We start from the raw sequence: 15903 nt of genomic DNA, 5'->3' as shown, positions 1-15903 counted from the left end.
GTCAAAGGTTTATATAAACATCCTTACTATGTCAGACGATACTGTCATGACTTTTTAAAAAGAAGCAAACCACATTTATTTAGGTGAGGCTGGCAAAACTCACCCCAGTATGAATCTCATTCCTGGTATGCAGATGATTAATTTCATATATGTGAATAAAACATAAAGCATCTGGAAAATCCAATGACTGCCCAAAGATAAAGGGCTGAAATTTGCTCTCTGGGAAGAGTCAAGTTAACAAGTACCACAAAAAGAATACCACTTTTTCTATAGTACTTTCACTAACATTTTATTTAATCCTCATGGCCACTCAGAAAGGTAAGCAAAACTGTTACTAATCTCTTTTACAGTTTAGCTAAGTAGTAATAAACCTGGAATTCAAATTCAGGTCTACTCTAACCAAAATATCCCTTTCACTATTTCTCATTTGTTCCTGAACAGAATAGGCCATATAACATAGCCATGATGAAACTCTGAGCACTATAAACACACACACACACACTCTCGCTCTTATACTCTCTGTCTAGTGCAGTGGGACACACACATACTCACTCACTCACTCTATTATACTCTCTATCCAGTGCAGCAGGTCTCAAAGTATAATCTGCAGAGCCCTGAGCCTCCTGGACCTTTTCAGAGGTCCTGAGGGCCAAGTTATTTTCATAAGAATACTCAGATGTTATGTCTTTTTCACTATGCTGACATTTGCACTAATGGTACAAAAGAAATGGTGGGTAAAACTGCTGACCTCTTGGCACAAATCAAAATGTTCCGTGGTATTTTGCTCTTTGGCAAAAAAAAAAAAAAAAGGGGTAGTATTAATAATACATATTTCTCCGTAGAGGTCTTTGTTCATATTAGAGAATTTTAACTTGTATAAAAGACAAATTGTCCAAGTTCTGATTTTTCCTTGACTTTCTGTTATTGTGGGATTTTCATTTTATTTTTTGTTTGGTCTTTGTATGCTTTTGTTCGCTTCTGGACTAAGGAATTCTCTTCAAAACCAACATATAACAATAAAATAAACTACCTGCATGCCTAAGATTGTTCCTTTCTTAGCTTCCTATTCACATCCAACTGTTCATACTCTGTATGTTCACTCCTACTAGTGGGCTAAAATGAGGTAGAAGAGGTGGTCAACAAAGAATGAAGCAAACTGTCTCTATTCAATGCCTTCTATCCTTAAAGATCTTTTGTGACAACTGCTACAGAATCAGTGAGTTTATTCAAACTACTAATGAAAAAATTAGTAAATTTTTTAAAGCTGACTTTAAATAATCAATTGAGTCAGCACAGTATGAGTGTCAGTAACATGGTAATCCTACCACTTTAATCACAAACTTAATGGATGAAAATTCTCCAACTGGTGATCAAGCTCAGAGAGAACTATTTCAGGGGAATTTTTTAAGTGAAGGAAAGGTATACTTAGAATTTATTTAAAATTTTAAGTTTAAAATAACTGTAATCTTAAAGAAATCATACAATCACAGAGGAGTAGCTTTATTATTCTCTCATAATCTAAGAAACCTAAAAGCAGAATAGTAAATATATTTTAAATTCTATACATTTTTATATATAAATCTTTAAGAAGAAACATATTTCAGGGCATATTTATATTTAAGTATAGATTAGTACTACTAAATTACTAAAAACAAGATATAATGCATAATTACAAGCTATTATATTCAGATACAGTACTTACCTATACTAGAGGTATAATCAGTGGCTCCAAAGATCAACTCTGGTGCCCTATAGTACCGAGAACAGATATACGAAACATTGGGTTCTCCACGGACCAGCTGCTTTGCACTAATAAAAAAAAAAATCAAAAGCAGAAATTCTTTAAATTAAATCTAAACCATAGGAGAAACTTAACTACTATCATTTGCAATACAATATTTAATCTAAGAGTCCCATAATTCCAATCATGCAATATATAAAAAAAGAAAATATGAGCCATAACTATCTCTAGGAAAAGAAACATAATTTTAACACATCACTCTGAAAAAAGAATAGTAAGTTTTAAAGAATGCATTTGTCAAGTGTCATCTGAAGAAAAAGAGTTTTTAAAAAATCAAAAAATGACAAATGTTGAATTTCTTCTGCTATTTTCCCCTGAATTTCACTCTAAAATACAAAAGAAGGGCAGAAATATTAAGAGGTAGCTCCCCTCACCAAAAAGCACTGTAATTGATTTTAAGAATGAATATTGCTTACCCAATATGTTTTTTAAATGGGTAAGAAATTTGCCACTCTATTAAAATTTGGCTTCTGATTCAGAGTGAGTATCCCATGGCTTGAAGACCCAACCTAGTTATTTTTTCCACCATTTGGTCAATTTATTAGCTGTCTTAACATCTGCTATCCAATAAAAAAGACAGGTCCTTTCCTGTAGGGCAGAGATAATTCACAGCCTATGAATTCTAATTCCACTGTTGTAAATTATTAACAAATCACACATTCTCTAATTCAACTTTCCTTTCTAAATACTCGGTGGCATGTATTTTAAATATTAAATTAAAATTAGTTTCTTTTGAAATGTCTCAAAGTAATCTGAAGACACACTGAAATAAGCTGCTATAGAAGCTAATCATTTTGACATACAATAATAGGAAAGATAAATACAGTAAATAAATACAAACAACAAAATCAAAATAGTAAAAAATAAAGTAACAAGGTAAAAAACAAAAATCTTTTTAGGTAAAGGTACAAGAAAATCAGAGTAGAGGCAGATGAAAATAGTCACAAAGGTTTCAGTTTGGGCTTTCTTTTCTTCCATTTATTTCTGTTCACTGATAATACTGACCATAACTTGATCTTTCTTCATCACAAGTTTTGAAGGTGGGAGACAGTTTATCGACATACATCAACCATTTCATAGATTAATAAATACTAATCCCTGTTCTAGGCTGTATGAAAATTAAGACACTTTCATAGCATAACTGATAAAAGTTTCTACCTTATAAAGGATTTATTCAATTAACAAGACAGATTCCAATTACATTGTCAGAAAATTCACTATAAGATAAAGGTAATATTAGAAATACCACAGCCTATAGATTTTTTTCACTACTTGATGGAGCTGCCTTCAAACTTATCCCAAACTCTACTTGCTCAAACCAGATGTTAAAAGAGAACAGTAGCTCTGTTATCAGAGCCATTAAAAGTGAACTATTCTTACCACAGAAGTGGAATCTCTATCCCAAACATATTAAAACAAAGTGATTTCTATGTCCCAATAAAACTCCCATAGCAACAGTGTTCTAAACTATGGTGAGAACAGAAACATCACTAACTCATAAGTATTTTTACAGTCCACACCAGTCAGTCACTCTCAAGCGGGGGAAAGACACCCTGTAACAATAAAATTCATCTGATTTGGGCATTTTATCCTACAGATGCTCGTTTCAAGCACCAGATAAGAGTTTTTGATTTAAAATCCTTTACCCATTTCTTACAGTCGAAGGAACAGTTAAGAGCCCTGCAAAATGAGTTGGATCCTGTGATAGATGTTTGAAATTAGAAAACTATAAAAAGGCGATGATCTAAAAGGACATTTTTGTGAGACTAAGAATTAACTCATGACAAAACAGATGTGTTTTTTTTTTTTTAAGACTTTTTCCCAAGAGACAACCTGTGGAAAATTTATACTATATTAAAATTTAAACTGTGGGTTGATATAAAAAGCATTACAAAGAAGGAATACCAGTATTAGCAGGTGTGGGTCAATATCTATAAGCAGCTGAGATGGAAAGCAAGAATTTGTGAGGATGAAAAAAACTGGAGAGAATTCAAGACACATGATGTCTTAGGGATTACAAGAAGAGAGAGTACTCTAGGTGATTACACTAGAGAGGAAGTGAAAGTTTAACTGCCTGAGTTACACGTGGATACAGGCTTGATTTCATGTTCAAAGGTCAGATCAGAGAGGCACAAAATGCTAAATACTATAAAGATGAAAAAAGATTAATTCTTACTACAGTATATATTTTACCAAGCAATGCATTTAAGAAGACAGAAAGAAAACTGTAATCTGCAATAGAGAAGAGAGAAATAAACTAAATTGTAGAGGAAAAGGAAGAAAACAGCTACTAAGCCTTTTACCTAATCTCTAAATTGAGGTTAACTCAATACACAGTTAACGTAATACACAGTAAGGTATAATAATATTTTTTTAAAAATTAGTTCTTACCAAAAAAGGAATATATACACATAATAAATGGGAACAATTTCTAGGAGTTCAATTGCTGGGTGAAAGACTATATATACACTTATAATTGAGAGAATTTACCAAAACTATCCTCACAAGAAACTGCACTAGTTGATACTCCCTGAATAAGTGTAACAAAAGGTAACTGAAAGAATAGATAGGGTAGAAGGGTGGGGTTGAAGATTAGAGAAGGAAGGAAAAGAGAGCTAGTTTACCTTCCAAAGTCACAGAGTTTCAAGACAGCTGTATCAGGATCCAACAAGAGGTTCTGTGGTTTAATATCTCGATGGCAGATTCCAAAGGAATGGATATAGGCTAAACTTCGGAACAGCTGATACATATACAACTGGAATAAAGAGTAAACATTAACTGAATATTTACTTTCTATCCCAAACAACTCAGAATCCTTAAGCAATAAATAAAGTAACAGATTTCCAGAAAAGAACATGTGAAATGCTGGGGATTGTTAGCACTCAATCTTTCTTTAACAAGCTTCATGGCATTTCTCTATCAACTAGCTAATTATAGTTTAGTTAACCAATGTAATATTTGTAACATCTATATATAACATCTTCTAATAACTTAAAAAAGGAAATTTTACAATTTGCTTTTATAATTTTTTATTTTACTAACCACAAGACTGTTTTTTTTTTTCCTAAGCACAAATTTAAAAACTCAGAGGGATATTCCAAATCATACGACTACTAAGTAACAATTAGACCATAAGCTAGTCTTCTGTTGTTTTTTTTTTCAATTCATCATCCTTTGTCAGGCCCAGAGGTTATTCACACAGAGGTCTGGGAAAATGCACATGTGAACTGAGAAAATCTATAATCAATGATCTATTCAAGACATCAGTAAATCTATTAGTAGCATCACCACTCTTCTGTTACTATCCTTCAGAATTAAGTAGACTTCAAAATGCCATTTAAAAACATATCCGAGATGACAACTGACATCAGTCAAACAAAAAAAAAATTCAATTTTATTACAAAACAAGATACACTGAAAAACTGGGTCTGTGTGAAAGAAAGAATTAGACTCTTGACTAGTGAAAAGAGGGTCTTTGTGTAAAGAACGTAAGTGTATCTTAAACCTTCTATTTGTTTCAAGGTCAGTTTTCTGGTTCACTTATAAATTTTTCTGACTACTCACCTTCTGATTTCTAACCCAAAGTTATATACCATGAAAAGAACTTTTGCAATGATTCAAATCAAAGACATCAGTGTATTGGTGAAAAACAACAAAAAGATAGTTAAAGGTAAGATAAAGCATTGACATAAGGTATCATCTATAAATGAAGTGTTTTGACTCCTACAAAAATATATCGTATCACCAATTTACAGGAAATACTTAGGTCAGAGGAACATACTAACAATACTATAGTAATCTCATCAGCAAAATCCATTTTATTTCTATAAAGCTTAAAATTGTAACTATTAAGTAAAACTTTTGATACTCAAAACATTCACAGTCAATGCCATTTTATTTTCTAGAGTTGTTTCTATAAAAGGCAAAATGCAAAATATTGTACTTAAGATATCTGAACTTTTAAACTTCGTGAAAGTCGCTCAGTCGTGTCCGACTCTTTGCCACCCCATGGACTATACAGTCCATGGAATTCTCCAGGCCAGAATACTGGAGTGGGTAGGCTTTCCCTTCTCCAAGGTTTAAACTTAAACTCCTAGTTAATTTTCACAATGTCATAGTTAAACAAATAATAATCTGTTTCTAATAATCTACCACAACTTCATAATTCAGTCCAGTTCAGTCACTCAGTCATGTTCGACTCTTTGCGACCCCATGGGCTGCAGCACGCCAGGCCTCCCTGTCCATCACCAACTCCCGGAGTTTACTCAAACTCATGTCCATTGAGTCAGTGATGCCATCCAACCATCTCATCCTCTGTGGTCCCCTTCTCCTCCCGCCTTCAATCTTTCCCAGCATCAGGGTCTTTTCAAATGAGTCAGCTCTTCACAACAGGTGACCAAAGTACTGGAGTTTCAGCTTCAACATCAGTCCTTCCAATGAATACTCAGGACTGACTTTCTTTAGGATGGACTGGCTGGATCTCCTTGCAGTCCAAGGAACTCTCACGAGTCTTCTCCACACCACCATTCAAAAGCATCAATTCTTTGGCGCTCACCTTTCTTTATATTCCAACTCTCACATCTATACATGACTACTGGAAAAACCATAGCCTTGACTAGACGGACCTTTGTTGGCAAAGGAATGTCTCTGCTTTTTAATATGCTGTCTAGGTTGGTCATAAATTTCTCCCAAGGAGTAAGCATCTTTTAATTTCATGGCTGTAGTCACCATCTGCAGTGATTTGGAGCCCAAAAAAATAAAGTCTGCCACTGTTTCTCCATCTATTTGCCATGAAGGGATGAGACCGGATGCCATGATCTTAGTTTTCTGAATGTTGAGCTTTAAGCCAACTTTTTCACTCTCATTAAGAGGCTCTTTAGTTCTTCTTCACTTTCTGCCATAAGGGTGGAGTTATCTGCATATCTGAGGTTATTGGTATTTCTCCTGGCAACAACTTCATAATTATGCTGGATCAATTACCAGTCACTCTAACATGGGTTGTAGGCTTCCCAGATGGCTCAGTGGTAAAAGAATCCACCTGCCAAAGCAGGAAACCCCGGAGACACAGGTTTGATTCCTGGGATGGGAAGTTCCCTCAGAGGAGGAAATGGCAACCCACTCCAGTATTCTTGCCTGAAGAATTCCATGGACAGAGCAGCCTGGTGGGCTACAGTCCATGGGGTCACAAAGAGTCGGACATGACTAAGCATAAGCACTATTAACATGAGTTACAGCAAATAAACAAGATTAACATTGGCATCAGGTCCCCCAAATTAAATAACACCTCAACAAAGTCTATGCATATTTAAAATCACCAAAAGTTTAAACTTCAGCAAAAGACACACTATATCTATAAATGGCAATAAAACATTGAATTTATTAATATTTATAACCATATTTTTATAATTTTATATGATATGCTTGCTCTGCATAATAAGGGATTTAAGAAATTAAATAAAAAGGTGCTATGGGCACCAAAATTAAAATCCATAATTATTTGTGAAAAAATTCATTTGTCAGAAAGATGACAAGTATTTTTAGTACCTGAGTCATGAAAGTTTAAAAGGTGAAGGCTTCACACTTTAAAACTGTACACAAATATAATGAAACTCTAGAAATACCTACTTTGCAGCTTTCTCCCCTCAGTATGATGCAATAATATAGTTAAAACACACCCAGCACTCTCCTCTGCTCATAATAAATACCTTCTAAAATGGGAAACTGCTCCATTTTTACATACCTTGACATAGATCACAGGGAGCGTCTGTTTGGCTCGACTATAGTGTCTGGCAACTCTGTAGACTGTTTCCGGAACATAGTCCAGCACCAAATTAAGATAGACCTCATCTTTCTGAAAGAGTTTATTAAAAACAAACCAAAAAAACAACATTAGGAACTAGTTTTTAAATATTCAAATTAGAGTAAATTCTCTATACATTCACTTATTTGGATTTTTAAAGCAAAGATTCATGTGTTCAATTTTAACTATAAATAATAAATTCAGAATATAACCATAATAGCAAAAACAAATCTATCACATTTTTTTAAACTAACAATTTCATGGCAAAACATAGTCATTTCAATACTGGTACAATTTCTAATCACATTTAAACTATTATTTTGGTTATACGATTTTAGAGGGCATCATCTGTCATAAAATTTCGTATTTTCTAGTTTGAGAATCATGGCCCTCACCACATATCCTATCAGCAAAGATGTCACAGTAGTAGAGTAAGTACTGAACTGGGATCTAAGAGATGTGCATTGCTACCCCTAGCTCTGCTAACTGATGCATGCAAGTCATTTAATCTCTATATGCTTCCATTTCTTCAACTATAACATGAAAAGCTGGACTTCAAAATTTCTTTAATCTTACAAAAAGATTTTATAGTTATTTGTAGCCTATAACTAGTAAAATAACCACTTGTTTTCTACAATTAACTGAACAAAAACAAAAGAATAACTTATAAGGCACTGAGTTACCATACTCACAAAAATACTACAAGTCTTATGTTTAAACTTCCATTCACAGCAACATAAAGACACCAACCCAAGATCAGTGGAAAGAAAGAAGGGACTTCCAACTGAGTACCCAGGAGGGAAGAACAGAGTGCTACCTTCACCATGTGAGTATCAGATAAGCAAACGGAAGCAGAACACAAAGCTGAGAATCCCTGTGTTCAAGTCTAGAACTGGTTACCAGGTGGGAAAATCTGCAGGCAAAACTTCACAATCTTCCCAGTCTGAAGTCATCTTATCTAACAAACTAAAGTGGAAAATTTCATTTTTCAGCATTTATTATGTCAGCAGTCACTGCAGAGGAAGTGAGGAAGTAAGGAAGTAAAGGGTGCAGGTAAAAGACATATCATCTCAATTCAGTATGAAAGAGCATTTCAGGAAGACAGAAAACTACATTCAAGATGTGGAGGTCAAAGAACACAGCAGATCTCAGAAAACAGTTTATTAAGATAGCATGCCATTGACTCTACTACATTTACACTTTTCCCCAGTCTTTCATGTTCTCCTCTCCTTCCTGCATGCCTCGCTTTTCCCCAGTCTTTCATGTTCTCCTCTCCTTCCTGCATGCCTGCATGCCATGGTCCAGCATTACCCTCACTTTCTAACAAGGGACTCGGTAAACAAGTGCAAAGCCCCGCGCCCTGTTTTTATAACTCTTTTTCCATTCTCACCCTCAGCCTATAACCTTGCTTGCACCACTATATGTACCCATTTTCCAGGTTCTGTCCCCATATACTTTTCCCTCACTACTCTAACTAGAGATAAGCTGACCAAGCCCCTTTCTAAGGCAAACTCTGCCGCATCTAAACAAACTACTCTGCTCTTCCTATTCATACTCATTGCTTCAGTAATTTTTTTTCCTGTCGATTAGTCTCTTTTTGTGAGAGCATTACAATCAGCACATAAACGTGCTATTATTTCTCCTATCATTAAAAAAAAAAAACTTTCTAATCGCACTGTTCACCACCATTCTATTTTCTGGCACCTTTTAACAGCAAAATTCTTCAGAAAAGGGCTCTAAATTGACTTTCTCCAATACCTGGCTCTTTTCCTTCTCTCTAAAACTTACTCCAATAGAATTTCACCACCACTATTCCTTCAGAATTATTCATCAAGGTCAGTAATCTCCTTGTTGCTGTATTCAATGCCAATTTTCAGACATCATCTTTCCCCTCTCTTATACCTGACTTAGCAATGATCTGAAATAATCGATCATGTTCCCTTCTTTGAAATACTTGCTTCAGTTGGATTTTAGAACACTATGCTCTTTTGGCTTCCATCCTATCTTAAAGACAGCTCTCTGGCTCTCTATTTCTTCTATTCTTTATCTCTTAAGAAACAGAGGATTCTAAGGCTCAGTCCTCAGATCTCTGTTCTTTGTGTAAGCCCACTCATCCAGTCGAATGGCTCGGTATTACCAAACACTGATGACTTTCAAATTCATATGTATCCTGGACCTCTGCCTTTAAGGATATACTCTCCAGGCTAGAATATCCAATATGTGCTCGACACTGTTCAGGCTAAAACCTTAGAATCATCATTTCTTCTCCACTCTCTGTTTTCTCCCAAACATATACATACATTCCCATATCAAAAGAATCTAATGGTTCTATCTGTAAAATTAATCCAGGATCCAACTACTACTTACCATCTTCACTGCTACAACCCTGGTCTGAGCTACTCTGAACTCTCACCCGGATTACTGCAGTATCCTCCTAAATGGTCTCCCTGCTTCCAACTCCAGCCCTTTACAATCCAACATCAATAAAATATAAAGTAGATTGTATCTCTTCTACTCCACTTCATTAAGATTTGTTTTTACAGATAAATGGTCTACAAGGTCCTACACACACACTTCCTTACTTCCCTCTGCTCACTCTTCTCTGGAGACAAGAGCTTCCCGCTGTTTGTTGAACACATTTGGCAGGCTCTGGCATTCAGGGCCTTTGAACTGACCAGTCTTTCAGTCTGGAATGTTCCTCCCCAGATATACACACAGCTCACTCTATCCAACGCCTTCAAATCTTTGCTCTAGGGTGACTTTTAGAGTGGCTTTCCCTAGTTCTCCCATTCCAAATTGTAACCATTCCTTTATCCCCAGTTCCCATCTGCCTTCATCATTTTCCCAGGGATACTTATCACTTTCTAACCACAGAGTTTACTTTTTATTGTTAGCTTCTGCCCCATGAGGACTAAGCTCCACAAAGGAAAAGATTTTTGTTTGTTTTGTCCTCTGCTCTATCTTCACCTAGAAGAGTGCCCAGCACACAGTAGGTATTCAAAAAATACTTGCTGAATAAATGAAGATCAGAGGGAATGGATATTACCTAAAAATTAGGATGATGGTCTGCCAAGTTTTAACTAAACAACACTATGAAAATGGGTATGGAGAAGGGGGAAATTGGGAAAATGAGAATCAAAGTAGCACGAGCAGCTGGAAACCTCCTATAAGAATCCAAGGCCTGGACCAGGACATAGGCAATAAGGATTTTTTAAAAAGGAGGCATGAGGCAGGTATACTGGCTAGTTAAACCAGACAGTAATAGAGAACCTGAGAAACAAAGAAGTTTGGATTAATTTAGCAGTCTCTAAACTTGGGCAATTAGGCAGGTAATGAGACAAGGAACATAGAAAGAGCAAAAAGACAGAGGGGGAAAAAGTTAGTTGAACTTTTACATAATGAATATGAGAACATTTTAGGTAGCTATGTTTTACAGGTGACTGGAAATACCTAGATGGTTGGTCAAGTCAAATGCAGAAAACAAGAGTAGAGCCCAGTTAGAGACTTAGGCAATAGCTGAAACTATAAGAACAGAACCACTCACTTAAGAGCGAGGAAAGGAGTATAAGATCCTTGAAACTTAAGAAGCAGGAGACCTTAGAGGGACAATTCAGCAACAAGAACTAAGAGACATAAAAGAGCAAGGAAAGACTAGCATCGAAAGACCCAAAGCTGAGTTTTAATAATCGTGAGATGGGGAACAGCAAAGTGTTTCAATAGCAGGAAGGATGCAGCTGAAAAGGCTTCTGAATCTGGTATAAAATGGTTCAGCGATGGTGCTGGAAAGAGTAGTTTCAGTCCATGGTGCCAGTAGCAACCAACCTGTACTCAGTTCAGGAGTGAACAGATGGCAGGTGAGAAATAGGAGGTAGTTAATCTAGTTTTGATCTTACAAAATCCCTAATGGTGAAAGAAAGGAGAGAACTGGTAACTTGAGGGGAAATAGAAGTCAAATAAAAAATTTTAATGTGCTTTTTGTTTGTAGTTTTTAATGGCTAAGAGACCCAAATTTATTTGTAAGCTGGGTGGATAAAAATAGAATAAAGTTTTAAGAAAGGAAAGGGATAACTGATGAAACAAGGTCATCAGTCTTGTCGTGACTAATGACAAGAAGAGGAAATCAAAAACGCAGAGAAGGTATACTCTGTAGTAATTAAGAGGCAAGGTTAGCATGAGTCACACAAACTACACAGAAGTCCCAACTCTGCTACTACAAGTTATGTGACCACAGCAAGTTACTTTACTGCTTGAAGCCATAGTCCACTATAAAACAGTGCTGCTAATGATACATACTTTAAAAGACTGTCATGAAATTCTAAGAAATAATCCATATACAGCTCTTGAAGCATATTACCTAGCACAGAATAAAGATTTAGTTTTAACTATTATCAATTTTAAAAAGAAACAATACCACATTTTTTTCTGTACATCTAAAATAAGTGATCAGGTGTTAGGGAGAATAAGTAAAATGAATGCTATGTCTGATGACCCCATTTCTTATAAAAGGTCATTAATACAGATGTCAAAATTATTCTTTTTTAACTATCATATGATAACAGGTTTCTTGATTTTAAAAAAATCTTTTGACAAAGCTAATCACAATATATATTTATGAATGACCCGGAAATATGTATGGTAATTTAATTCATTTGCTACATAATCATACCAAAAGTGAAGAATAAACAGATTAAAAAAAAATGAATACCAAGTTCAAGGAAGATTTCTAGTTGTAGGGCTACGTTTATTACACTATGACAAATATGGAGGTTCAAATTATATTTGGAGCAGTAGTTTGCAGATTAATATAAGCCTATTTTTGTACATGTTTTCCTCTATTAAGGGTTGCAAAAGCAAATGCCTAAACAACAAATGTAGATGTGTGAAGCCAACATGTATAACACAGTAAGAGGTGGTAGCTGGTAAAATAGATTAGATTAAGATATAATTAAAAGCATGCTACTTAAAAAAAAACAAAACAACAATGTGCCTGTCAAATAAAATACATCAGGGGATGGATCTGGCCGTTACCATTTACAATTTTCTGACTTTAAGAAATCACCTAATATTGCCACAAACCTAGGGAAAATGCCTTAAAATGGAAGACCAAATAAGAATTTAAAGGACACTAGTAGTCTAGAATGCTAAGCCAAATCAACAATAAAAAATTTAAGAAAGATAAATATAAAACCCTATGATTAAAATCAAAGTATCAATTCATTACATAAAAAGACAGATGACTTGACAGTAATTCATCTGGAAAATAAATGATAGGTGTAACTGAATAGAGCTCAAAAGGAATCAACATTGAGATGCAGCTAATGAAAAAATTGGGTATTAGGTGTTACAGAAGAAGTACTGTGTTCAGATCAACAAAGATAATTTCACTCTACTTTGCACAATTCAGGCTTCATTTGATGTATGAATGATATCCATTTTTAGGCACTGTATTTTATTCATAATATTAACAAAATATCACAAAGGAAGGTTACTAAAACAAGGTCAAATGTTCTCATTTATTACACTATGAGAAATACAGAGATTCAAATTATATTTGGAGCAGTACTTTGCAGATTAATGTAAGTCTATCTTTTTGCTCAAATAAATTCTATTTATTCACTCTATTAATTAATCAAAAGCTTGTCAGTTTTCTTCAGAACCATAGTTGAGGTCTGTCCATTTTGTAGGTATAGTGTAACTGTCCCTTGACATTTAAAAGTTGTTGTTTTAACTATCTTCATTTTCTGAGACACAGGAGGTATCTTATATTCAAAGGCTCTTTGAACAACTTTTCGCTTTTCATGGCTCTGTGCTTGTATTCAAATCAAATCCACTTTAAAAAATGTATATGTAATTGGATCCTAAGACTAAAACCAAAAAAAAAAAAAAAAAAATCAAGAAATACTACCACCAATAGTGTTTTGAAATAAATGGGCTCAATATCATTTTCTTTAAATGCACTTGTTACACCTGCAGATGTTCTGCTGTAAATTAAACAGCCTCAGGAATAATCCTCCCTGAGGGGAAAGTGCCCGTTCCTAGGAAATGTCATCACAGCAGAGATATGAATATTATCATGTTCCCAAAGTAGTTTTGTTTGGAGACTTATTTAAAAGATAATTTAAGAGACTGAGGATACTTAATATTTGAAAAAGAAAGACAGACCAGGATTCTGCATTTCTATCACTTATAATTTTCTGGAAAATCTCAGGCCTGCTGTTTTCTTAACGTCATGTCTTTTGAGTTATCAAACAGAATGTTTGAATATTCACAGATTAGCAGAAAATTTTAAAAACTAAATACAAAATACAACATATAAAGAGTATCATTTAGCTGGAGATACTGAAAACAGTCTACTAACATAGTAAGAAAGTACTGGTTTCAAAAAACAGTTACTAGGCTTCCAAACTACATGATGTATAATTATAGGAATGTTTCTCTCCATGGTTCAGTTATCATTTTTATTAATAAAATATTCTCTAACCAGTCAATCCTAAAGGAAATCAACCCTGAATATTCATAGGAAGGACTGATGCTAAAGCTGAAGGTCCAATACTTTAGCCACCTGGTGCAAAGAGCCAACTCACCAGAAAAGACCCTGATGCTGGGGAAGATTGAGGGCAGGAGGAGAAGGGGACAACAGGGATGAGATGGTTGAATGACATCACCAACCCAATGGACATAAGTTTGAGCAAACTGTGGGAAACAGCGAAGGACAGGGAAGCTTGGCGTGCTGCAGTCCATGTCATGTCCAGTTAAGAGGCATGTCTGACTCTTTGCTTAAGTCGCAAAGAATCGGACATGACTTAGTGACTGAACAACAAACTGCTGATAGCTCCTTCTCTATGAGCTCCACTCTAAAACTGTTCACTTTTAAGTTAAGAAATTTAGATGACAAAATTTTGATCACACTTAACAAAAACTCAGCAAAAGCTGAGATAATTTCATCCATTGGAAAACAGATACAACCTACTATGATGCTCTTACCCCAAGTTTTCAACTTGAGCAAACAAAGTTGCTTGAAGATGCAAGTTGTAAGTAGAATTGCGTTATCATTCTAAAAATTTGATGGGATGCAAAGCAGCATGTAAGAGAACCCAGTAAAAAGACATCAAACAAAGTATCATGGTAACCCAGGGTTCTCCTCAGAATTGAATTTAGGGTACCTGCACTGCAGAAAAATCTTCAAAGCAGATGCCTTTTCTCTGATGAATGTGCCAGGCTGGCTAAAGATGGAAATAATACTAACAGGAAACTGGGTATGGATTAGGAAAAAGAAATATTCTTTTGCTTGGGAGACTGGGGGAGGGGATGGGGAAGGATATGAGCACCTAGCAAACAACAATGATGCAAACAACAATGATTAAGGCAAGCTTCATCTGTATCTCACACTTTCAAAGAAAAGAAATACTACAATTACACAAAATCTTGAAAAAACTTGTACCAGAAGAAAAAATATGTGTGTTTGCAAATATTGGAGGACAAAATATTTATAAGCTATTAAGGCAAACAATGCCAATCTGATTACATAAAAATGTAAAGCTTAAAAAAAAAGAACCAAATAAAAATATGACAATTTGGAAAAAAAATTGTTTACACATGATAAAGAGCTTACTTGTTTTTGTTTAAAATACAAATAGCTCCTGTACATCAATAAGAAAAGACTAACATTCTAATAGAAGAACATGGAAAGGGGCACAAATATATGGCCATACAAATGGCAAACAAAAATGCAGAAAGATGCTCAATCTCATTCATAATTAAAAAAAGGCCATAAGGTAACAATGAGCTACCATTTCTTACATATCAAATTGGAAAGGATAATTCAACCTGAGAAAACTAAGTAATGGAATGCTGTCTGTCCAAAATGCACCATTACACACTTCTGGTGAAAGCCCCAATTCTTGCAATCTTTTGGGAAGTCAGGGGCTAAAATATTCATCCCAAAGTGAAGATGAACAGACACATCCAATTTGACTCAGCAATGCCATTTCTAGGAATGAAATTATGAAAACAATTCTGTGTGTGTGCCTGTGTGTATGTGCATGCACACACACAAAGATGACTAAAGATTTGTGAAAAGAAATTTAAAATAATCTATATGCCAGAAAGTAAAGACATGTTCAAAATCCAAAACCAAAACAAAACTGAGGCCCACAGGAATTGAATTATGACAAAGGAGAACAGACGGCCAACTGCAAAGAGCTCCCAATGACCAAAGCAGGAACATTTGATTAATGATAATAATAAAAATAGAATGTTTAAAATTATGAATGAGATTGAGCATCTTTCTACAATTTTTTTG

The 15903-nt window shown here is 34.9% G+C and overlaps 1 protein-coding gene across 33 annotated transcripts in view; it reads right to left on the bottom strand.

Annotated features, from left to right (window-relative positions):
- The window catches only part of GSK3B (glycogen synthase kinase 3 beta), a 267763-nt gene that overhangs the window by 66554 nt on the left and 185306 nt on the right, over positions 1-15903 (bottom strand). For all 33 annotated transcript variants that reach the window (XM_081571915.1, XM_081571924.1, XM_081571923.1 and 30 more), the window contains 3 exons: positions 7542-7652; positions 4426-4556; positions 1703-1809 (listed from right to left, as the gene is read on the bottom strand). In XM_081571915.1, coding sequence (XP_081428041.1) covers positions 1703-1809; positions 4426-4556; positions 7542-7652 — 349 coding nt within the window. The remainder of the gene's footprint in view (positions 1-1702; positions 1810-4425; positions 4557-7541; positions 7653-15903) is intronic.

This window comes from Giraffa tippelskirchi, chromosome 2 (genome assembly GCF_054371585.1).
Source record: "Giraffa tippelskirchi isolate mGirTip1 chromosome 2, T2T-mGirTip1v1.2.pri, whole genome shotgun sequence".
NCBI lineage: Eukaryota > Metazoa > Chordata > Mammalia > Artiodactyla > Giraffidae > Giraffa > Giraffa tippelskirchi.
This window is presented reverse-complemented; position numbering and strand designations above follow the sequence as displayed.